The sequence below is a fragment of the Giraffa tippelskirchi genome, chromosome 7, assembly GCF_054371585.1.
Source record: "Giraffa tippelskirchi isolate mGirTip1 chromosome 7, T2T-mGirTip1v1.2.pri, whole genome shotgun sequence".
In the NCBI taxonomy this organism is placed as follows: Eukaryota; Metazoa; Chordata; class Mammalia; order Artiodactyla; family Giraffidae; genus Giraffa; species Giraffa tippelskirchi.
The window spans coordinates 87,485,848-87,511,975 of NC_137281.1; the positions used below are offsets into that span (position 1 = coordinate 87,485,848).

At 43.9% G+C, this 26,128-nt stretch overlaps 1 protein-coding gene and 1 long non-coding RNA gene across 2 annotated transcripts in view; both read right to left on the reverse strand.

Annotated features, from left to right (window-relative positions):
• Window positions 1–26,128, reverse strand: part of LOC145512563 (uncharacterized) — a 106,234-nt gene that overhangs the window by 45,924 nt on the left and 34,182 nt on the right. The window lies entirely within an intron of this gene.
• Window positions 163–8,383, reverse strand: LOC145512422 (dehydrogenase/reductase SDR family member 2, mitochondrial-like). The gene is made up of 5 exons (XM_081506135.1): window positions 8,336–8,383; window positions 5,276–5,452; window positions 3,629–3,705; window positions 2,326–2,447; window positions 163–407 (listed from the first exon to the last, which is right to left on the reverse strand). The coding sequence occupies exons 1-5, from the start codon at window positions 8,381–8,383 to the stop codon at window positions 163–165; spliced, it is 669 nt and encodes a 222-aa protein (XP_081362261.1).

Sequence of the window (26,128 nt, forward strand, 5' to 3'; positions counted from 1 at the left end):
AAGTCGGACACGAATGAAGTGACTTAGCAGACTATGTTCAGGCTGGAAAAATTCTGAGAGTCAGTGCTAGATAGGATTGTGAAGGGCAAGAGATGCTGCCCTTCGCAGATGTATGTCTTTAGGGGAAGATGGTTCTGCTTAGGACTGGGGCTGGGGATCTTCTCACAGGGGATGGAGCCCTGATTCTGCTACAGAGAAGTGAGAGGCTGCTGGTCTCAGAGCCCTGAGGGGCTTGCCGGGCTCAGGAAAGCACAGGGCAGTTGACATGGGAGCAGCTAGCAGTTGCTGAATTCTCATCACTTGGCTGAACCTGGTCTTGATGAGTCCTGGAGACACACCATGCACCCAGATGCCCTGTGATGCCAGCTCCATGGCCAAGGACTTGGTAAGTCCCAGCAAGGCAGTTTACTACTGGTACAGGTCAAGCATCTAAGAGGAAAAGGAAAAGTATTCTCTTGGTGGGGCTTCCCCAGTGGCTCAGTGGTAAATAACCCGCCTGCGATGCAGGAGCTGCAAGAAGCTCCGGTTGATCCCTGGGTCGAGAAGATTCCCTGGAGAAGGGAATGGCAACTCAGTCCAGTATTCTTCCTGGAGAATCCCATGGACAGAGGAGCCTGGCGGGCTACAGTCAGTAGGGTCGAAGAGAGTTTGAAGCAACTTGTCACGCATGCATGCACTCTCTTGGTGAGGGGAGGGTCTCCTGCTGGGCGCCAGGGCTGTGGAGGATGAATCTGCTCACTCTTAGACCCAACTCATGCTCTTATTCCACCTCTTGGAATTACCAAGGAACAAAATCGGAGCAGGAGCAGAATGAAGCCCGGGCTTAATGAGAACTCAGGGAGGCAGAGGTTATGTTTGCCTATGCTCGACCCAGAGAGAACTTAGGTGCAGGGTCAGGAAATGGGACTGAAGAACCCAAGGCCAGACTTCTGCTCTACAATGACCTAGTCGACCTTGAGAAAGTCACTTAAGATCTCTAGGTCTCAATTTATAAGCTCTCCCTTTTACAGTCACAGGAATGCCACGTAGGGAACACCAGATAGTCTATACTGCCCCCTGGTGTGAATTTTTAGAAGAGCTCTCCTCTGAGCCTGTACAGCCCCTCTGGTGCCTGACTTGGTGAATGCATGTTCAAGACGCCCCCTTCCCTTAGGAGAATAGAGTGCCTCTCCAGCGTCCGTGGCTTGGCAGGCAGAGCATGGACTGGATCTCAGCTCTCATGTGTCCCTGGACCTGATGACTTTGCACAGTGAACAATCTGTACAACCATCCACGGTGGCCCTAAGGATGTGGGGATTAAATGAGATAAAGGCAATGAGTGTGATTTTAAATGTAGACCAGACAGATGTTCAGCGTTGTACACTTGAATTTTTTTTTTTAATCACACAGGATCAGTATGTACTTCCCTGACACCCTGGAATCCACTCCTCTGCCCCCTTCCAAAGCTCCCCTCTCACTGTGTGAGATACATTGATGGCAGCAGTGGCAATCAGCACCCAGAGCCTCCCCAGTGAGGAGACAGACAGGTGTGATGAGGTGGAAGGGGAGCCCAACTGAGAAGCCAGATGTTCCCAGAACTCGGGCTTCTGATGAGGAGACAGAGCTGAGCTATAAGAAGAAGGAAAGTGGGGATGGAGCTGGGAGTCTCCTGGGAGAAGTAAAACCTTTGGGGATGTTGGAAGTGCTGACACAGCCTCTCCTGCTGGGAAAGCCCAGGACTCCCTGGAACCAGCCACAAGGGGGACCAGTTAGCAGCTGGGTCTCTGGAGGACAGTCTGGGAGCCTGGAGGCAGTGGTCAGAAAGAGGTCAGTGCAGCCTGGGGACGGCCACTCCCATAGCGAGGAAATGCATTTAGAGTCTCCTGAGTTGCAAACCTGGAACTGTTTCTGATTCAGATGAGAAGAGATGAAAAGCAAAAGGGGGAGAAGCTCAGCTACAAGAGACCCCAGAGGTGGGCAGGGGAGGGGGCTTCCTCTGGCCTCTGGTCGGGGGGGTGGGCTCTTTGGGTGACACCATCTGGCCCTGTGCTGGGCACCTGCCCTGCCATGCTTAGAGGACAGAGCCCATCAGGGGCTATCGGGGCTCCTCGAGGGTGTGGAGTCTACTGGCCACGTTCCCTCCAAGTGGTCCCTGTCACTGTGTTGGCCACATTCCCCCGGGACCAAACAGCCTGCAGTGGTGGTTCAGGAGGTGATGGGGGACAGATTCTGGCATCTGGATCACACTCCTTCTACCTGCTCTCCTTAGGATATTCCACTTTGGACTCCTTCCCCGAGTGTCCCCTTAGCATGGAAGCGAGCAAGGCAGAGTCGCCCCAACTCCACCGGCCTCCCTGCCCTCGTCCTCCACGTGGGCCAGTGGCAGCATGGCTGGGTCCTCACATTCACATCCAGGATCTGCCATCAGAACCGGGTGAGGAGGCAGCCACTTCTGCTTGCTGGAGTCCCTTGATGGGGAGCGGAGGTGTGGGTGCACTTCTCCCAGAGGGCGGATGAGGGTCCGAGGGACCTGCCCACCCACCAGGAGCACTTGGTTCATGAACCCTTCACTGTCCTTCACTCATAGACTCTCCTCAGGGCACAACCCTCCAGAAAACCAGGTCAGTGAAAATAGTATCAGGAGAGGACATTAGGGAAGCTGGGGTTGGTGCCTGTGTTAATGAGGAGAGGTGAGGATTCACACAGGGTAAACAGCAGTGTTGTTTCAGGGGCAGATGCTGAATTTTGTATTTCCTAGGGAAGCCTGAGGCTGGGCAAAGGAGGGAGGGAGAGGAACTTGGCCGAGAAGACCAGCAATGTGAGAACCAGAGAAAGATAGTGGGGCAGGGTCTGCCAGAAGAGAAGGGTGGGGGTGGTGAGTGGAAGAAGACTCCCCAAAGAGGGAATGGCCCACCCTGACACAGGACCCGCCTTGTCCGTATGGGGGAGGAGTCAGCACGTGCCCTCCAAACAGCAGGGGCAGGGGTTCTGCAGAGGCAGCAGGAGCCCCGGCAGAGCTTGGTAGATTCCATCTGGGATGGTGGGCAAAGGTTCCTTTTCTCAACTCTCTGGGGACAGGTGAGGCATGGTTGGTGCTAGTGGTAAAGAACCTGCCTGCTAATGCAGGAGATGTAAGAGATGTGGGTTCGATCCCTGGGTCGGGAAGATCCCCTGGAGGAGGAAATGGCCACCCACTCCAGTATTCTTGCCTGGAGAATCCCATGGACAGAGGAACCTGGTGGGCTACAGTCTGTGGGGTTGCAAAGAGTTGGACAAGACTGAAGCGACTTAGCACACATCCAAGCACGAGGCATCCCTGGGACAGCCAGACCGGAAGGATCAGGGTGGGTGCCAGTGAGTTCAGAGTACAACAACCCCAGGTTTCTGAGCCGGAGAGAGGACCAGGCCCTGAGGGGTGTGTCCCTCACATCTGGGGCTTTGAGTAGGGCTGGAGTAGGGGAAGTCTGCAGTGTATCTGGCCAACACGCAGACTGACCTAGGTGTACTCTACCCAATGGGACCGAAGGCTGTGGCTCCAAGGTAAACGGGCACCTGGGAACATGTGCAGAAATGTGAGTAGATTTGGGAGACAGGGAGAACCTCACAGCTCTGTGCTTCCCGAGCCTCACCTTGTCCCCCACCTGCTCACTGCTCCAGGGAGCTCCCCACCAGGGGGTTGCCCACAGCACTCACACCAGCAAGTTGATGCCCCTGGCATTCTAGGACCTAGGGGGAGACAGAGGGTAGCACAGAGGGTGAGGAAGAGACAAAACTGTGGATCAAATACCCCCTCCCAGGGCTGGTCAAGAGGCATCAGAAGTAGAGGGCACAGAGCCTTCACCACCCGGAGCTGGCCCTGTTCCAGCACCCAGACCACTGGCGTTTGGGTGGTCTTTGCTGGTGAATACCATTCCACTGTCTGGGTGTGGCCATGATTTGTGTTGCTCTGCTGTGCTCTATCTCCGAGTGCAACTTCTTGATCAACTTGCTTAAGGAATGTCACAAACATTACAACATTCTGAAAATTTTTGGTCATTTGATCTTGATCAGAAGTTGAGAAAATACCTGAAGAATGAGTACATGGACAAGAGGAACAAGAGCAAGGAGTCTGGCAACACAAGGCAAAAGAGACTTCCTAATCCTACAGAGGAATCTGAAAAACAGATCATATTTCTACTGCATGCCTTGGCTGACAGAAGACCCAAGGACTCTTGTTTGGTAGGTGAAGGAATCCTGTTGAACTTGGTCTCCAGAATCCTTTGAAGGGAAAATGACCCATGACCAATCCAGCCTTGGAGAAATCTGGAAACCCTGGATCCGAATATTTGTCTGAGAGAAAGTACTCTCCTCTACCAACGCACTTGACTTCTGACGTGCTTCTTCCCTTTGCCTATGCCCATTAACTTTCTAGTAATTTATCGCCCTCAATAAAATCATTGATTTTAATCATTCAAAGAAAGAGAAACCTCCTCCCTCCCTCCCTAGTTACCCAGGAGGCCTTGGCCGATGCAAGTGGGTCCTGGAACACTGGCCATTTGCTGCTCGCTTCCCTGTGGTCTCATGCTGGGTTCCTCTCACCTGAAGACCCTCTGGGAGAAAACTGGACGGTGCCAAGTTAGAACCCTCCACTTGACCTGAACTCAGCTCCCAGCCCTGTTGGACTCTCTCCTTTCACCCTTTATACGCCCAGGCAAACCCCTCTTCTTAGCTTCCCCCCATTTCTGGAAATCTTCACTCTTTATGTCTCATATACCGGGAGTCTCTTCTCTGGAAAATTTATCTGGCTGATTCCCACACCCCTTCAAAACTCTTCAAAAGCGACTGTTTCCCTGTGAGCCCCCACAAACAGCGCCCTCTCCCACAGTGACCACAGTGGGCTCCCCAGCCTGGCATCTCTCCTGCTCTAGTCCACAGAGCAGCTTCTGCTCTGGGCATCATCCCAGCGTCTCTAGGCTTCAGGAATTTGTACCCTGCAGGGCCCTGCCAGGCACAGAGCCACCATCCTGGTTAAGAATGTCAGTTTTGGAGTGAGGCAGACCTCAGTTCTGCCTCACCCCACTGACATTCTTAACCAGGATGGTGGCTCTGTGCCTGACACTTAAGGTGTGTTTCCCACCGTGAAGCAGTTATAGCAACATTGAGCACCTCAGAGACTAATGTGATGGGTGTTGATATATGTCTGGCACATGGGAAATACCCTAAATTATGTTAAGGAAAGCAGAATTTTGACTTCCCTAGGCGGGGTACGTGTGTTGTCATCTCTGCACCCATATTACCCCCATCCCTGGTCCCTCACCATGGCCACCAGCCGCTCTCGGTCCTCAGCCTTCCCCACATGGCACACGGTGCCCATCATGCTTGGCCACTCCCCCTGCAGTGCTGCCACTGCCCTGTCCACGTTCTGCTGCTGCCAGCTGCTGCCTACCAGGTGGACTGTGTCCTGGGCCAGATGCCAGGGTATGGTGAATCTGACCTTGTGGGCAGAGATGGCTGTGATAGCTTTAGCCCCATCCTTCCCTCCTCCTGGGATCCTGATCAAAAGACATAAAATGCATTCTCCAATGTCCCAGCCTCCAAATCTGTCTGAGCAGAAAAGAGAAATTAGCTTTTACTGAGCTCCCATCTGAATGCAGAGTTCCAAAGAATAGCAAGGAGAGATAAGAAAGCCTTCCTCAGCGATCAATGCAAAGAAATAGAGGAAAACAACAGATTGGGAAAGACTAGAGATCTCTTCAAGAAAATTAGAGATACCAAAGGAACATTTCATGCAAAGATAGGCTCGATAAAGGACAGAAATGGTATGGACCTAACAGAAGCAGAAGATATTAAGAAGAGGTGGCAAGAATACATAGAAGAACTGTACAAAAAAGATCTTCACGACCCAGATAATCACGATGGTGTGATCACTCACCTAGAGCCAGACATCCTGGAATGTGAAGTCAAGTGGGCCTTAGAAAGCATCACTGCGAACAAAGCTAGTGTAGGTGATGGAATTTCAGTTGAGCTATTTCAAATCCTGAAAGATGATGCTGTGAAAGTGCTGCACTCGATATGCCAGCAAATTTGGAAAACTCAGCAGTGGCCACAGGACTGGAAAAGGTCAGTTTTCGTTCCAATCCCAAAGAAAGGCAATGCCAAAGAATGCTCAAACTACCGCACAATTGCACTCATCTCACATGCTAGAAAGTAATGCTCAAAATTCTCCAAGCCAGGCTTCAGCAATACGTGAACCGTGAACTTCCAGATGTTCAAGCTGGTTTTAGAAAAGGTAGAGGAACCAGAGATCAAATTGCCAACATTCAATGGATCATCAAAAAAGCAAGAGAGTTCCAGAAAAACATCTATTTCTGCTTTATTGACTATGCCAAAGCCTTTGACTGTGTGGATCACAATAAACTGTGGAAAATTCTGAAAGAGATGAGAATACCAGACCATCTGACCTGTCTCTTGAGAAACCTGTATGCAGGTCAGGAAGCAACAGTTAGAACTGGACATGGAACAACAGACTGGTTCCAAATAGGAAAAGGAGTACATCAAGGCTGTATATTGTCACCCTGCTTATTTAACTTCTATGCAGAGTACATCATGAGAAACGCTGGGCTGGAAGAAGCACAAGCTGGAATCAAGATTGCCGGGAGAAATATCAATAACCTCAGATATGCAGAGGTGGCAGAAAGTGAAGAAGAACTAATAAGCCTCTTGATGAAAGTGAAAGAGGAGAGTGAAAAAGTTGGCTTAAAGCTCAACATTCAGAAAACTAAGATCATGGCATCTGGTTCCATCACTTCATGGGAAATAGATGGGGAAACAGTAGAAACAATGTCAGTCTTTATTTTTCTGGGCTCCAAAATCACTGCAGATGGTAATTGCAGCCATGAAATTAAAAGACGCTTACTCCTTGGAAGGAAAGTTATGACCAACCTAGATAGCATATTAAAAAGCAGAGACATTACTTTGCCAACAAAGGTCCGTCTAGTCAAGGCTATGGTTTTTCCAGTGGTCATGTATGGATGTGAGAGTTGGACTCTAAAGAAAGCTGAGTGCCGCAGAATTGAACTGTGGTGCTGGAGAAGACTCTTGAGAGTCCCTTGGACTGCAAGGAGCTCCAACTAGTCTGTCCTAAAGGAGATCAGCCCTGGGTGTTCATTGGAAGCACTGATGTTGAAGCTGAAACTACAATACTTTGGCCACCTCATGCGAACAGTTGACTCATTGTAAAAGATCGTAATGCTGGGTAGGATTGGGGCAGGAGGTGAAGGGGACGACAGAGGATGAGATGGTTGGATGGCATCACCGACTCGATGGACATGGGTTTGGGTAGACTCCAGGAGTTGGTGATGGACAGAGAGGCCTGGCGTGCTGCAATTCATGGGGTCGCAAAGAGTCGGACACGACTGAGCGACCGAACTAAACTGAAGACTTTGGAGTCACCCTTGATTCCTCTGTGTCAGACCTCACAGCTGCTCTCTCAGAAAATCCTGATGGTTCTCTCTCACTGTACACCAAAATGTACCATTGTCACCACTTGCACTGCTATTGGTGGTGGGAGTGACTGCCATCTCTCTCCCTGCTTCCATCCTTGCCTGACTAAAATCTGACCTTGACACAGAAATCTGAGTGATCCTTTAAACATGTCAGCCAGAGCAGGTGTCTCCTCTACTTAAAAACTTGTGGTGACTCCTCATATCATGCAGAGTAAAAGCCTGTCTTAGTCTGTTGGGGCTGCTATAACAAAGGGACCATAGACTAGTAGTGTATAAACAACAGAAATCAATTTCTCACCGTTCTGGAGGCTGGGAAATCTGAGATCAAGGTGTTTGAAAATTTGTTTTTTGGTAAAGGGCTGCTTTCTTGTTCACAGCCAGCTTCTTCTTGCTCTAACCTCACTCAGTGGAAAGGGTGAGGGAGCTTTCTCAGGTCTCTTCTATAAGGGCACTAATCCTGTTATTCATGAAGGCTCCACCCTCATGACCTACGCACATCCCAATGTCCCTCCTCCCAATACCATCAACTTGAGGTTTAGGATTTCAGTATATGAAATTTGCAGGGGCCATAAACATTCAGATCATAGCAAAACCCAAATCTCTGCCATGACCTTGCTGTTTAGTTGCTAAGCTGTGTTTGACTCTGCAACCCCATGGACTGTAGCCCACTAGTCCATGGGATTTCCCAGGCAAGAATACTGGAGTAGGTTGCCATTTCCTTTTCTGGGGGGTCTTCCTGACCCAGGGATCGAACCCGAGTGTCCTGCATTGGCAGGCGAGCAGATTCTTTACTGCTGAGCCACCAGGGAAGCCTACCATGACCTAGAAGGCTGTAAATGATTTGTGCTGCCCCTTTGCATCTCTGACCTTACTACTGCTCTCCTCCCAGCCACACTGGCCTCCTTGGCTTCCTCGAACATGCCGAGCACTCTCCTGCCTTAAGGCTCCTGCACTGACTGTTCCCTCTGCTAAAATGAGTTTCCCTCAGGTAGCCACACATCTATCACCTCCTCCTTCTTCAAAGCTTTGCTTAAATGTCAAGTCCATGGTCCCATACATCCCTGATCTCAACGAAGCCCAACCTAGCCACTCTCTACTCCCCTCTCCTTCTAGCACTTTGGATCCCTCTTGACTTTTCCACCATACTTAATCACTTTAGATCCCTCTTGACTTTTCTACCATATTTAATGCCTTCCAACATACTATGTCATTTACTATTTATAATGTCTCTTGTGTATTGCCCATACCTACTGCCAAGACTATAAGTTCCAGGAGAGCACTGATCTCTATCTGTCTTGTTCATTGATGTAGCTCAAGAGTCCAGAACAGTGACTGACAGTATTGAGTGATAGTGAGCACTCAATAAATATTTGTTGAATGAATGAATAAGTGGACAAAGCTATATGTTCCTACATAAGAGCTTTATACAATTTTGCAGTTTTAATCTAAAGCTCTCAATTTCAAAGTTATTCCAAACTTGTTTGCTTTGGGGAGAAAGACTTAGAATGCTCACCAGCACCTTACAGTCCCTGTGAATCTCCTGCAATGACCTTTAGCAGGCAGGAGTGCTAGGAAATAGAGAGCAAGTGGGAAAGCATGATCCTTAGGTTCTTAAATTCTCAACTGCTCCAATTAAAGGATAACAGAGGAGCAGCTGCTGATAGGGGTAAAGAGATGGTGCCTCTGCAGTGTGCACTGGGAGTCTCAGGAAATTAATAATAGAGTGTTACAGTGAGAGGAGGTAAGAATCAACTATATCTCTGCTCCCATTCATCCCTGATCTTCTAAGGGGTCTTAGAACAGTGAAATAAAGCAGTGCTGTCCAACAGAAGTACAATGTGAGGCACATATCATCATTTCAACATGGAATCAATGTATACAGTTATTAATGATGTATTTCAACTTTTTCTTTCATACCAAGTCTTTGAAATCAAATGTGTACTTTATACTTACAGCAGTTCTCAACTCAGACTGGCCACATTTCAAGTGCTCAGTAACCACATGTGGTTCATGACTATCATATTGACTAGTACAGATGTAGAACATTTGTCAGACCAGGGCAATATATGAGGTGTGTTCTTGTTGTGGCCCAGAAAATGTGGTCAGCTTTGCTATAACTCACCCTTCTGAGAGTGACAACAACAAAGAACATTCCACCAGCATCTGTGGGCATCCACATATGGATACTATATCCTAAATCCAGATATATATTCCATTGAAGAGTTGCCCTAGTCTCCTGGTTTTCAGTGACATATGATCTCAAAGAATAGCACAGAAAAATTTGTATGTGCTAAGCACATATATTGTTTTACTAAAACTAGAGTAAACCTGGAATGACCTAAGCTGACAATCTATAAGAACCACAGTACCCCACCCAAAGCTATAATTCAAACTATAAAATAGAGCTATATGTACAAGTAACTTTGTAACAACAGAGAAATAGAAATAATCTAAATTCCTAATAACAGGGAAATGCTGGAAAGCTTTCCTCAATGGGATATTATACAGACATTAAAAATGAAGTTTTTTAAGTAGTTTATAATAATGCAGGGCAATTGCTTAAGTTAAAATACTAATTGGAAAATCAGGACACAAAATTAAATATGCAAATATTAGACCAAAATAAGAAATACATAGAGAAAAAAAGCAGAACTTGAATATACCATAATGAGATAAAGATGATAAATGAAGTCATACTTTTACCTGTCTCTCCATACTATATCACTGTGAAAAAGATTCAAAGAAAAAAAAAAAAAAAGGAAAAGGAAACAAATCAATAGCAGCCCATGAAAATATAAAGTGGTGTCTTTGAGGGACTGGAATTTGTAAGGAGTAGAATCATTTTAAAAGATGAAACCGTATCCCCCAGTCCTGGAAGAGGCGCTGTGTCAAAAGGTGAGAACAGCTGTGGAGCTCTGAGCCATGAGCCAGCGAATGTAGAGAGGCAGCAGGAGGGGACAGCGTAGGGTGACTCTTCGCAGATGCTGCCCCAGAAGGAGCCTCTTCAGCCTCTACCCTTCTGTTAAGCAGCTGAGAATAAAGGTGTTCACTCCCACCATGAGTAAAGATGAGAAGAATGGAAGGCCATTGATTCCACACATCAGAAGTCAGCAAAGAGATAACAATGCCCCCGGAATTAGAAACACACAAGCACTTTTCAGGGGCCATTTGTGATATATTAATAATCACAACAAAGGTGAATGAATTAAATTAATACAGTAAAAAGAGTTTCAAATTGTATTTTAAAAAATAATTGTATACAGTTTACAAAAGACACACTGAAGACAAAACGATGCAGGACATTTGAAAATAAAATAAAGATACTATGCAAAATGTTAACCAAAAGAAAGCAAATGTAGAAACATTAAAATTGGAGCAAAAGAGAATTTAAGGCAAAAAGCATTAAAAAGGGCAAATAAGGATACAGTTTTTTATACTGATAAAAGGTACACTCCACCAAGATAGTATGTCATGAATCTTTTGAGATTTGACAGTGTAACTTCAGGATTGTCAAATCACAATCTTGGTAGATGAATTTAATACACCTGCCTCTGAATAGTTCAAATAAAAAAATAAAGCTATAGATTAACACAATTGAATAGGAAAGTTATGAGTTACAACTGCATACCACATATGTTATTTTAATTTTTCCAGTAGACACATTAAATAAACAGATAAAATTTAAATCACATATGTGGTTTGCAGTTGTAACTCATATAATACTTCCATTCAATTGTGTTAATCTACAACCTTATTTTTATCATTTGAGCCAAGTGTATAAAAATATTACCATTTAAATATGTAATCAATATAAAAATAATTAAAATTTCACACTAAATCTTTGAAACTAGTGTATATTTTATCCTTAAATTTTCAGTTTGGACTGACCATATTTTAAGAGCTCACTAGCCATGTGTGGCTAGTGGCTGCTGTATTAGACAATAAAATACAACAAATTTTTTCAAAATGCACTTATCAAAAATTTTTCACTTAAAGAGGAAATTAAAACATGAATTATAAATATTTAGAAATGAGCAATGAGAACATGCCAAATTTCTTTAAGTGTGTTGGATATGGTCAAAGCACTACTCAGGAAAAAACATAGATATATAATTTTAGATACAGTAACTAGAAATAATTTAAGAAAGACTGGAAATTATAAAAGTATGTTTTCCACCCAGGAAGCTACTAAAAGGATAGCAAATAAACTCAAAATATAAAAGACATTAAAAAAGTTAAAGGCAGAAATGATTGAAATTAGCAAATCAATAATAAATTTGAAGTGAAATTTACCAAAACATCAAAAGGAATTTTCTTCTGATGGAGCTTTGAAGGGTGAGTTTCAGGTATTTTCTTTCCCTGACTTTCTATTTTACTTCTCTTGCTAGATTTCTAAGAAAAGTATTGCTTTTATAATACAAAAACCTTCTTTAAAGAAAAAGTCCTGTAACACTTACCACAGGGGATTTTGAAAGACCATTTATCTTCAAATGGCAACACATTAAAGTTCCAGTAGTAAAATCTGCTTTTTAAGTTTGATGACTTTGGCTAAGTTGCATACTTAAATTGTACGAAAGCTGGCCTGTTCTTAGATTTGCGGAATGATTACCATGGTCCTAATCAGCTTTGCAAACTACAGCCACACTTCTTAGACATGGGGATCAGTAGAAAACTCTAGAAGGAGTTCCCTAAGGGCTAAGATCAGGCTTCCTCTCCCCCAGAGCAGAATCCTGTGAAGCCCCTGCCTGACTTTGTGTTCCGAGGACAGAAAATCCTGGAGCCTCTGAAAGTAAAGCATAGCTGACCCAGTAGTACCTCCTTGACCAGAGGCTATTGGCTTCTATAGCCTGGACTGGAGATTTGGCCTTTTATTCTCAGGGATTAAAAAAATGAAAGAGGTTTTTAAATCAACTGTATGTCAATTAAAAAAGAAAGAAAGGAAAGGAAGGAAGGAAGAAAGTAGGAGGGAAGAAGGAAAGAAGGAGGAAAGTCAGCATTCCCTTGGATACCTAATATCTAATACTTTGGATACCTAATACCCAGAGGGTACCCAGGCAGGACCAAAACAGTCCCTGGAAGGGCACAAGCATACACACACACACACACACACCCCTCTACTGCAGTCTGGGTGGACTATGAGGACACCCTCCCTGGCTGCACTCTGGTCACTCAGAGTGGCGACCAGGGCAAATCCCTCACCTCTGTGCTCCCAAAGCTCAGTCCCAGCATCTGGCAGGATGGAGTAAGTCAGCAGAGAAAAACTCCTGTCTGCAGTCCCAGCCCTGGGGGGATATTCCCACTAACCTTCCTCGAAGGTAAGGTGCATTTCTGGAGAGACCAGAACCTCTCCTGAGATGTGGGTGCTAGTGACCCTTCTCTGATTTATGGATGGGGAGCTTTGTAGCAGAGCAGCTCCTCTCTGTAGATTCACAGACACTGTCTCCCATAGGCATAGATATATAAAAGCCAACTTCAACCCCAACCCCTCTTCTCACCTCCCCTCTGCTCCTCCTTCAGAATACTTCTATACCTCTTAGTCTTCTTTTTGAGTCATTAGAGCATGAGAACAGACTTCCTCTATGCACAAATCATACATATGGACATAGCCCAGACCCCAAGAACATCAACCTTCTGAATCTGTCTACTACTGGCTCCAACACTCAGAGCATTCATCTTTGGAGGTATGAGGAAGGGAGGTTGAAGTGCGGGTCACAGCATAACATGACCTACAATGGTGGGAAAGCCCCGAGAGGGAATGGGTGCAAAGCTAGGGGAGGAGAATGGGTCACCCATGGGAGATTTTGGAAGGTATGTCGACCCACATCGAGTGTCATTTGATGTTCAAGCCACCAACATAAATGATTCATTTTACCCGATTTTACCAATGACTCATAAATACCCATTTTACCCAATGCACCTTTGTAATAACAGTAACTATGTTTTAGTTGTGTGTGTGTGCTCAGTTGTGTTTGACTCTCTGCCACTCCACAGACTATAGTCCTCTAGGCTCCTCTGCCCACAGAATTTTCCAGGCAAGAATACTGGAGTGGGTTGCCGCTTCCTACTCCAGGGGATCTTCCCAACCCAGGGATTGAACCTGCATCTCTTTTGTTTCCTGCATTGGCAGGAGATTCTTTACCACTGCGCTACCTGGAAAGTATGTTTCAGTTGATAACATACTTATCTGTATTTCTGACACTGCATAGTTCAGCTCCTTCACTGGGATGACTGCTTATTCTGAATGAGAGTTGGACACAACTTACAACTGAAAACTGCAGCTGTCAAACTGCTTTTCAAAAGTCTGTACCATTTTGCCCTCCAGACAACAGTGCATAAGGGCCCATTTCCTTCGCTGTTGGTAACACTGGCTATTCAAATTTTTTTTATTCGGGTAATAATGTGTTTAGAAATTCAAAGAAAGTGTGCAAACCCAGTATGGCCATGTCTAGGTTATGTGGCCTGGCAAAAGTCATCAAGCTGCCATTGTATTTAGAACATAAGGGTTTATTATGACTGCTCTATCTTCTTTAGGAAATAAAAAAATTTATCATTTGAAACATCCCTGTTTAAATGCTTTGTCTTCTAGCGTCCATTATTCCTGACAAGAAATCTGATGCCAATCTAATTCTTATTCTTTTTTAGATTACCTACTTTACTCTCTATGCAATGAAAAATGGATGAAAAGTTAGATAAATTATAGCACATCCATTCAATAGATTATTATGCAGCTTTTCAGAAGAATGAATCATGTGTGTATTATCTACTTGAATGGATGATCCTTACATATTAACAAGTGAGAAAAGCAAGTTATAGAGAAATATATACCATTTTTACATAAACAAACATCAACAACAAAACTATATACATTTGTAATCATATTTCGTATGTATTTTCTAGTCTACAGAATAACAAAATGTAGAAAACAGGCTGTCAATTTTAATTTTTTTTTTCTATTTTTTGTCAGCACTGCCTGGCATGTGAAATCTTAGTTCCCCAACCAGGGATTGAACTCGTGGCCCCTAACCACCCTCCCTCCACCCCCGCCCCACACAGTGGAAGCACGGTGTTGTAACCACTGGACCACCAGGAAGTCCAAAACTGTTATGAGGTACATTAATAATGTTATTAACACTAATAATGTTATTGCAGACTTGTTTAAATTTGAATTTTCTTTACTACTAGAAGTTAGATATCTTTTCATGTTTATTGATTATTTATTTGATTATATGCTTCTGTAAATTTCTATTCATATTTTTACTATTATTCTATTGGACTCTTTGGGGTTTGGGGGAGAAATCAATTTATAGGCATTCTCTGTACTTTATCAATCTTACATGCTGTATGTATTTGCTCCAATATATCATTTGTCTCTGACTTTGCTTATGGTACCTTTTGCCAGGCAAAAATGTTAAATTGTTATGTAGCCAAATGCATTTATCTTTTCCATTTATCTTTCTCATATATAAGCTCTGGGTCTCATGCTATGCTTAAGAGTGTCTCATCTATCTTAAGATTATGCCTAAATATTATTCTAAATTTTAATTTTGCCCACATTTAGATTTTACGGGATATGCTATGCTAAGTCGCTTCAGTCGTGTCCGACTCTGTGCGACCCCATAGACGGCAGCTCACCAGGCTCTGCCATCCCTAGGATTCTCCAGGCAAGAATACTGGAGTGGGTTGCCATTTCTTTCTCCAGTGCATGAAAGGGAAAAGTGAAAGTGAAGTCGCTCAGTCGTGTCCGACTCTTAGCGACCCCATGGACTGTAGCCTACCAGGCTCCTCCGTCCATGGGATTTTCCAGGCAAGAGTACTGGAGTGGGGTGCCATTGCCTTCTCTGTTACTGGCTATATATATGTATATATATCCCACTAGCCCTCAACACATGGATTAGAGAATCACTGTGAAGATTTTGCAGGTTAATAGTTATATCTATTGCAATTACATATTTAGGACTAGGAAAATAACAACAGAGTGAGTCTGTGCACCAGCCAGACCTACAGTGAGTCACACTTGAACTCACACAAGTGACTCTATTGGTCATTTGACCATCATAAGCCCCTGCTTTAACTAGTAGGCACAGTGGTGTTTGGGGTCCCTAGGAATCAGCATCAGTTCAGAGCTAATGTCTAGTAATCCTTGAGATGTCTAGGTATTGTCTTTCTTCAATAAACACTAACCTAAAATATGATCACAAGTACTTTAGGGGAGAAGATTTATGGTATGTATATGTGGAAATGCTAGTAAGTACTTCTGAAAATCCTGCAGAGCTCTTTGTCAAAGGGACCCACCTCCCCTTCAATCAAAGGGCTCTGGATCTATAAATTGACCTAGATCTGGAAACCAAGTAAGAGATCATGACTCTCCACTGTGGCGACTCAAGTCAGGCTTTTTACTATCAGACTATCAGACTAGAGTTTTTTTTATCAAATAGAACAAACAATCCTCTAATGAGATGTCCATCTCTTTTGTTCCTATGAACATTGTAATCAATTAGCCCCTGCCAAAACCTCTGCGAGCCAAGGCATTCTGATTACTGGTATATCCCTGTTGCTCTTCACAATAGATACGCTTCCTTGTCTTTGGAGGTTATACAGGAATAGGAGATATAGGGAGCAGCCACTACCCCAGGGCCAAAGCAGAGCCCCCAAGGAAGGAAAAAATCTGGGAAAGGGTCCCCTCCCCCAGGACTTTGATCCCAATATGGTTGGAGAGAGCATGGCTATTGGTCCAATGGATGGTGAAGAAATCGGCTGAGGTACCACACCAGGAAGTATTACTGAAGTATTAGAGTGCCAGGGGAAGCCATCTCAGGAAATTTCTGAGTCTCAGAATTCACTGCAAAGCCATCAAGGAGATGGTGGTGGAAGCCATATGTGTACAGAGGTTCCACACTGTTGGAACTCACTGGAAAACTGCATTTTGGAGTCTCAGGAGAAGGTGTACGCGGGGAGGTGCTGGGCCTCAGGAGGAAATATCCCTTCCTCCTCCAGTGTCACTCCAGTGCCCTGTGATCAAGTCTAACAACATGGAAGCTGGCAAAGGGGCAATGTTTTAGCCCACAGGCAGGGGAACAATAGGTGGGTTTGGAGGAGAAAGATAATGAATTTATAACTGACACAATCAACTGATGACCTCTGTCTTCTTCTACTCACTTCACTGTTATGTGGATGCTTTTTGTGCTTCTATATTGCTATTTCAATGATGTCTCAAGAGTCAGTGGAGAAAAACATGTGTACTTAGCCCGCCATCTTGAGCAGGAAGTGCCATTAAAAAAAAAAAGTCTTTCAAGCAGAGTTGGAAAAATATGAACCTCTGGTAGCAACATGGTTTTTGAAATGAGGTTGCCTAGTTGTAAGCCCAACATCATTAGGTGAATGGCCAAGACTTTGAACTTAAAACTTAAGTAGCTTAACTTCAAAAGCCATGCTTCTGCATAAAATTTCTGTAAATTAAGCTTTCTGAACAGTGTGACTGAATTGACAAAGTGATTTTTTTCCTTTTTGTTTTTTTAATATTTACAATGTTGTGTTGGTTTCTGCCATACGACAACTCAAATCAACCATAATTATAGATATATGCCCTCCCTCTTGAGCCTCCTTCTTCTCCCCCAAGCCCACCCCTCTAGGTGATCACAGAGCGCCAGACTGGCCTCCCTGTGCTATACAGCAACTTCTCACCAGCTCTCCATTTTACACATGATAGTGTATATATGTTGATGCTACTTTCTCGATTCGTCCCACTCTCTCCCTCTCCCACTGTGTCCACATGACTGTGATTTAATCATGTGAAAGTGCCTAGCATAGTGACTGAAAATGGAAGGTGCTCGCCAGACATTGAGCGAGTGAATGGCAATCAATAAGTAATATTTTTCCTTTCCTTCCATCTTTCTGACAGATGTGACTGGAATGGCTGGCAGGCAGTTGACAGATGCTAAAAAATTGTTTTTCTTTTTGCCATTTTCTTAAAATTATTGAGCATTTAATAGGCAGTGACATGCCAAGCCCTGAGAATACACAGATAAGTAACTCAAGGTCTCTTCCCCTAAGAAATTCACATCTGATAGACAAGAATGATAAGTAAACGCATATTTCAACGTAGTGTAGTATGGACTGTGATAGAGATGAATGTAAGGTGTGATTATAAGACATAGGAAAGATTACCAGCCCATACTGGGGTAGTCTAGAAGATTAACCTGAGATTACCTCTGGAAGGATAAATAAGTTTGCAAGATAAAAAAGCGTACATTTTTGGGACTTCCCTGGTAGTCCAGTGGTTAAGAATCCTCCTTCCAATTGGGTTCAATTACTGTTTGGGGAATTAAAATCCCATATGCCGTGGGGAAACAAGCCCATACACTGCAACTATTGAGCCTACGGGCTGCAATGAAGACCCAGTGTAGTGAAAAAAAAAGAAGGATATATTTTCAAAACACAGGGGGCATATGTGTAAATATAGAGGGCAGGAGAAAACATGGCACTTTTGGGAAAGTCCAAATATTTAGTAGGGAAAAAATAGAGAGAGCTAAAGTGGTGAAAATTAAGGTGGAAAGGTCAGGCAAACAATGAGACTTGTAGCAGAAAAGTGGTATGCTCCCAGTTGTACTTAGAAGAAATCTTTTGCAATATTTAGAGAAAAGATTGAAGAGAAATGAGCCTGGAGGTGAGGAGAATCCTAGAAAGTTGCCGTAAGCTAAGTGAGAAAGTACGAGGGCCTCCACCAGGGCCATTACCCATGAGGTCTAAGGGTGGTTACTCCTGGACCCATGCAATGCAGCACCTAAAGAGTACTGGAGCAAACAAAGGCAAAGGTGGTACAACATGCAGAGACAGATTGGAGAGATATAATTGTGAATTTCATGAGATATAATTGACAGAATTTGCTGAGAGAGTAAAGAAGAGAAGGAGTCAGCAGTGATGCTCAGATTTCTAACAGAGGCAAATACTAAAAAGTATTCCCAATCACTGTGATTGGAACCCTAGATGAATGGTGAGATCAGATACAGAAGATGTTGCTTTTGAGATGTCTGAAGCACATCTGAGAAAAGATGTCCTGGTAGGCCATGGGCTATATGAGTGGAGAGATAAGAGACTCTAGACTAAAGATAGGATCTTGAAGTGTGTAAGTATCGATAGAAGCTCTGAAAGTAAATGGATTACCCACGGAGAAGTTGTATAATGAGACCATAAGAGGGTCAAGAATATAACACTGAGGAGCAAGTCATTTTAGAGATAAACACTAGTCTGGAAAATAAATTGAGGAGAAACAAGAATGTAGGAAGAACAAAAAGAACTGTGTCTCTTAAAAGACAGCGGAGGAGAATTTCAAGGAAAAAAACCGTTATAAACAGCATCAAATTCAAAACCAGGAAGATAAAGATTGAAAAGGGTTCATCAGATTTAGAAACTAGAAATTCGGCAGTGAATGGCAACAGCAGTTACAGAGGAGTCAGGAGACAGAAGCTAGGTTGCCACATATGAAAGATTGAATGGTTAGTTCCTATACGAGTTAGGATCCTCTCTGTTTCAAGTGTCAGATGCAGAACTCAAACTTGCTTAACAAGAAAGGGATTTATTGTGTCATATCAATGGAAAGTACAGAATAGAATCGGCTTCTGTCCTAGTTATTCATAGATCCAGGGACACTCAGAAATTGCTTTTCAGAAGACAGGCAAATCTCTATCTCTATATCTCTTTTTTCTTCCTTCTCTTATCTTCTCTCAGCTCTGCTTAAATCTGTGTGTTGGCCTCTTCCTTCAGATAGATTTCTTTCAAGAAACATGTAGATAGCTACCCCATTTCAAATACTCTCAGAATTACAAAATCAGAAGAATAGGAAAAATCTTAGCTTCCGTGTAAGTCCAGTAAGAATTCTGATTGGACCATCTTAAGTCATGAACCCATCCCTAAACCAATCCCTGTGGCCAGATCGACGGAGTGTTCTAATTGAATAGCCTATATGCAGGGGAAGGCTTTTTCTCCCAAAGAGGAGATTCTGGGTAGAGAAACAATATATGTCTACTATATTCCACACCTTAGCTGCTTAGCATTCCTTCTTCCCATATGCACAGAATAAAAAAGATCCCCACTTAATGCAACTATCTCCTTTACAAATGAAAATGCACCATGTGTTGAGAAACAACTGAATGCCATATCCAGTTATTGCATCCAGCTCCAAGTCCAGATCCTTGAAATATGTGCATCCCTCTTACTTTCATATCTTACTCTTTTTGTCTATGCAAACTTTGACTGATACAGTTCACCATTCCTGACTGATAAAAAAAAAAAAATGATGGAGGGAAGTAGAAAACATTTTTAATCAATCAATAAAGAAAAAAGCTATAACCTGGAAAAGAAAGGGAAACAGTAGTCACCAATTCAAAGTATATATTTCTGGGCAGAGGTAGGATGGAAGTCTTATCCTGGCAATGGGGAGAGTTTATTAGTCAGTCAGTATCACTGCCCATTGTCCCGCCCACTCAAAGACCTCTTTTGTCCATTGGTCTCCATGGCTGAGAGGGGAATAGAAGAAAGTCATCAAAAAGATCCCTATTAGAGTCTGAACTTCTTCAGTACCTGCTGGCACATTATGAGAGGCGGGGGCCTAGGGTCACCTTTGAGGCTAAAGAAACACAGGCTCCCATGTTGTCCAGGCTTGAGGTTTCACTGCTAGTCGACTCCCTCAACCTTCTCTACGCTTTAGAACTGTGTACTCACAGATCTGGACACCACCCTTGCTGTTCTCCCTCTTAGCCATAAGACTTGGAACTTTGCCCTTTGCCCGTTTGCTTAAATCCAACTGTGAAAGAGTAGGTAAGACAAGAACTACACCTGGGACCAGGCTGCTGCCCACATACCAGCTCCTTATAAGAAGGATTGCTTAAATCAGAGAGTTCAAGGGAGGATGGATGCGGGAAGGGTCCAGGAAATCTGGCTTCCTTCATTTTTTTGGCTTCTTAGATGTCCCAATTTTATCTCCCGGCTGATTTCCCACCTCTCTGTGTTTTATGCTAATTTTAGAAGGGGCAGAGAGTCTGGGTTTGGCAATTCTGTGAGAAGCATGCTGGCAGAGGGGTCTCTGCACTGCCCCTTTTTTGCTTTCAACCCTCTCAGCTCAAAATAAAGCTTTCGGTTTTGAAAGATCTTAATAAACAGAGACATACAAAACAGCCAGCATTTCCTGGCATCCTGGTATTTTTCTACCAAGTTTCCTGAAGTTCCAGCTCCAATAGTCATTTGGTCTAAGACAGTTAAACTGCAGTTAGTTTAACCAGTTACATCAGTATCACCTTACAAAGAAAGAGCCTCTCACTTAGCCAATTTCACATTTTGGAGTCTTTCTACCCTTTTAAATCTTGATTTGATTCAATGTTCTTCGTTCTGTCATATTTTTAGAAACATGCAATAAGTTGTAGTGCAATGAAATGTAGAATTTAATTGGGCTTTAAAATTTTAAATCTTTTTCAAGGCTACTAGACAATGATGAAATTTGTAGATAGACTGACTTGGAATCAAAGTCCTATGTAGAATGTTAGATGGTGATAAGGGCTAGGGAGAAAAATGAAGCCAGGAAAAATGAGTATGAGTAGAGGGGTGCACTTTTAAAAGGATGTCACTAGGAATCTGGGTTTGAATAAAGACCTCGATGAGATAGGGTGCAAACCATGCAGATATCTGGGGGAAGGGTATTCCAAGGAGAGAGAACAGCAAGTTCAATCATCCTCATGTTGGAGCCAGTATGGCTGCCAGGGAAAGAGCAGCAAGGACAATATCGTTGAAGTGAAGAGAGCAAGGGGGAGACTGGAAGGATACAATAATGAACAATTTCCTTGTTTGGGGGCATTCATGCTATTTCAAATAGTTTTATTTTATAAATAGTTTTGCACTCAAAATTTCATAAACCATTTCTTTAATAGACTCCTATAAATGAAAATCCTGGATTAAATGGGGTCAGGTTTTTAATTCATAATGCCAAGTTGCTTTCCTAGAAAGGTGTGGGATTTCCCCTTTCACCAAAAATGTATGAATGTACTCATCTTACCCTTCATTACAATTAAGTGCTATCCTTTTAAAATCCTTGTCAACCTGATGGGTAAAAATGGTAAAGCATTATTGTCTTTATTTACCATTCTTTGATTACTAATTAAATTGAAATTTTTTAATGTTTATTGGGCTAGTTAGACTTCCTTATGCAATTTTTTAATAAATGTTGCTCATTTATTTACTTAGGCATTAGTATTTTTTTTGTTAATTGCTCAGTCTCTTTGTTAAGCTTACCGTCTTAGTTCTCAGCAAGTACCATAGACTGGGTAGCTTATAAACAACAGACATTTATTTCTCACAGTACTGGAGGCTGCAAGTCTGACATCAGGGTGCCAGCATGGTTGGGTTCTGGTGAGAACACGCAGGGGTTGTAGTCTGCTCACTTCTTATTGTGTCCTCACAGGGTGTGAAGAGAACAAGCTAGTTCACTGGCCTCTTCTCATAGGACACAAATCCCTTCACCCTCAAGACCTAATCCTCTCCCAAATGTCCACCTCCAAACACCATCACACTGGAGATTATATCTCAATATGTGAATTCTAGGGGAACACAAACTTTCAGTCCATAACACTTTAAAAATCTCACTGTTATTTTTGCTGGATCTCCCAAAATAACATGAAGAAATAACTCAGGGTCATGAATATGGTGCAGAACAAGATCACTGTTCCATCACTGCTATGGAAGCCTCCAACAAGCTACTGTGGTAAGAACTCAAGCTCATGGAAGAACTCTCCATTCTGAGGCCAGTAAAGCACCCTGCCTGGGACTTTTCCCTGGTGGTCCAGTGGTTAAGAATCTGCCCTGCAATGCAGAGGACACAGGCTCCATTCCTGGTTGGAGACCTAAGATCCTACACATCACAGAGCAACTAAGCCAGCATGCTGCAACTACTGTTCAACTAGAGAGTCTGTGCACCACAACGAAGATCCCACACAGCCAAATAAATATTTTTAAAAAAACACAAACCTGTCTCCTTCCTCCAACTGCCCTTGCTGTCACTCATCTCCTTCTACTAAAAGTCCTGCTCTGTTTGCTGTTCAACTCATTAATCTATATTTTACATCAGTTTTCCTCATTACAATGTGATTTTTTTTTCTATAGTAAGAGTCTTGTATCTATGGTGATTCCAGAGGAAGTCTGTACAAAGATGTTTCAATTGCAACCTGTCACTCACTTTAATAGTCGGTTAAAGCTGATTGAGGTAAAGGGTCAGTGGAGATCCTACAAAGAAAGGCCCAGCAGAGGCCAAAACTTTGCAGCAAAGTTAAGAGTCAGTAGGAAAGCAGGACTTCTCTGGTAGTCCAGTGGCTAAGACTCTGAGCTCCCAATGTAGGGGGCCTGAAGTTCTATCCCTAGTCAGGGAACAAGATCCCACATGCCCCAGCTAAGAGTTCTCGTGCTATAACTAAAACCCCACATGCCCCAACTAAGACCCAAAGCAGCCAAATAAATTAATAAATTTTTCTAAAGGAGTCAGTAGGAAAGTGTAAAGAACTCATTTCTTGTCATTGCAATTACTTCTCCCAGGCATAAACTTTTCACTTCCATCTAATATTAACTTTCCATATTCAATGATGTTCTTCAAGTTTTGCCTTAGACATTTGGTCTGAGACAACTTTTTCAACAGCTTAGACAACTTTTTAAAAACACTGGGTTAAAGAAAAGGTAAGTATTACACGGCAGCTACAAAAGGATAAAGGATTACTTGGAAAGCTTTCTTTTTATAAATGAGAGAGAATTTAAACATTTTTCATGTGAAAGGTAAACAAATTGTAGGAAGGGAGAAATTCAGCAGCATAATTAATAAAAACAGTCATACTGCAAAGTCTAATAACCTCTCCATTTTGTTTACCCCCCATGTGCAATAAATCAGTCTTGATGTATAATTTTCAAAAAAATAATATCATGACTCTTATACAAATATAAAATTAACAGGTGTCAAAATCTTATTCAACTCATTAATGAGAGAACAAATAAGATATTACAACAAATTCAAAGGACACTTGAGAAATTATGTATTTATAGGAAATGTTAGAATAGGATTTGAGGATTAGGCAAAAAACTGATTCATGTCCAATAAGACAATAAACCATAATCTTCATGATTATTGGTTCTAATAGACAGAAATTATTTGCATCTCCAACAGATGAAAATGTACACATTAACCTGTGCTTATAGATGATAGAAAGTCAAGCCCAATGTGGCACTGAAAATATTCTGCCAACTCTTCTGCCTATTGCTGAGTTTTAAATGATTTTTCTGACATAAAATGAAAGCAGCACTGTAAAGGAGGGGAAGTACAAGTGGTTCTGGAAATGACGGAGCCAAGAAGTCAGAAAAGGGTTCTGGGAACCCAGGAACTCTCACTCCTGACTCAGGTAGAGGAATGACTCTGCCGACAGCCTCCCAAGCCAGGAGTGAGCGAGTCCTTCCTGAGCCTCCCTACTTGGCCTCCCACCAGCCTCTCTCCCCAAAGTGGGCAGAGGAATAGAGGCACTAAGAGGGGAAGCCGTCAGTGAGACTTCATCCTCTCCCAGATGCTGAGGGGAAATAATTCCATGGAACACCTGCTCCCGGCAAGAGCCCACAGCAGAGTCTCAAACACAAAAGAGCAGGAAGAGGACCTGTCACAGCTGCATAGATGCTGAGTCTGCGGGACAGATGTGGGGGATCAATTGCTCTAGCTTAATTTTGCTGTTGGAGATACTAAAGAAACCAGTAAGAGAATAACCAACAGCCCAAGGACACCAAGGAGGTGGGAAGGGAAACCAAGCCAGTGCAGGAGCGGGAGACACCTTGGATTGTGGGGGAGTGGAGGAGGACACCTTTCACTGATGGCAAGGAGGAAGGAAAAGAGAGAATCCTTCACACACAGATCCATAAGGCAGTGCGAGGGACAAGAAGTTAGAGTTCTCAGACCATTTTTTCTGCCTCACCTGTGAAGATGGAGGGTGAGGTGGTGAGGAAATGGGCTTGAGAAAGGACCAATGTTATTGGCTGAACTGTGTTCCCTGCCCCAAGTCCTAACACCTAGAACCTCAGAATGTGACTATATTTGGAGACAAGGTCTTCAAAGGGTAATTAGGTAATGAGGCCATTGGGGTGGGCTTTAATCCTATGTGATCAGTGTCCTTATGCTGCTGCTGCTGCTAAGTCGCTTCAGTTGTGTCCGACTCTGTGCGACCCCATAGACAGCAGCCCACCAGGCTCAGCCGTCCTTGGGATTCTCCAGGCAAGAATACTGGAGTGGGTTGCCATTTCCTTCTCCCAGTGTCCTTATAAGAAGAGATAATTAGGACTTCTTTGGTGGTACAGTGGATAAGAATCAGCCTGCCAATGCACGGGATATGGGTTTGATCCCTGATCTGAGACGATTCCACGTGGCGCAGGGCAACGAAAGCCCATACACCACAACTACTGAGCCTGAACTAGTACTAGTACATCCAACTACTAAGGATGTAAATGGCTTAACATCCCTGAGTTTCAGAGACGTTAAGGCAAAGTGACATTGTAATAGCAGGTCTGTAGCGGTCAGGGTATCACACTGGCGTCGCACGTCTTAATTCCGTGTCTGTGATCAACAGCCAGTTCTCCCACACTGCAGGGACTCACAAGAAACCAAACTCAGCTGCCCCTCCTCCAGCCCCACCCAGAAGGTTTTACACTCAGGAGTACTGGCATATACCCCATGATTGATGAGACCAGAACCACAGGGCCTCCCCTATAAGGAGAAGGGCAGATGTGTTGAGATGAAAGGTGAGTTCAACCAAGAGACCAGAAGAGCCAGGAGACTGTGTTTTCATGTTGAGAGGAAAGCAGCTCAAAATTAGTGATGAGAAGGTTGGGGAATACCTGTTGTACCTGGAATGCAGAGAAGAAGCAGGACCTTTAAATTAATGACCACTAAGGTCACTGGCAGGGTCAATGACACCATAAGCACAGCCAAGAGTGGTATCCCTTGAACAGGGACCCAAGACTGAGAGGCAGCGCTGTGGGAGAGCAGAGTCCAAGTGATGCTCACACATCAGAGACCCCGTGAGGGAAGCGCACCAACAAGCAGTCCCAGCCTGGCCTGCCCCCGGGAGCCCCAGACACAGAAGAGCCAGGCTCTGCATTAGTAGGTGAGGAGGAGCAAATGCCACAGTGCCTCTGACCAGGAGGAAAAGAGGTGAGACCAAGGTTGGGGAGCCAGAACTGGGACTCTAGGGCACTCCACTCTGGAGCCTGTTTCCCTGAAGCTGCCACTGAAGGAGCAGAGCCCCTGCATTCTCTGAGGTCAGGAAACAAGGGCCAGTGGAAGGTCCTTTGAGGGTCTGGAAAGCAGGTCTTTCCCTCCCACAGCCAACCTTCCATCACAATTGTCACAGCCAATGGGGAACTCTTCCCAAAGGACACAGCTACCATCTCTCCCACCATCCTCTGCTCATGGGCCTCTGCCAAGTGCTTCCTGAGGAGTAGAAAAGACCAGTGCATGGAGACCCCAGTGCCCCTAGCCCCTCTCCCGCCCTCACTCCCTGGTCTCCACGTGGAGCAGCAGCTGGTTCAGCAGCAGGGCAGGGGACTTCACACTGAGGTTCAGGATCTGACATCAGAAAAGATACAGGCACAGGGGAGATGCAGTC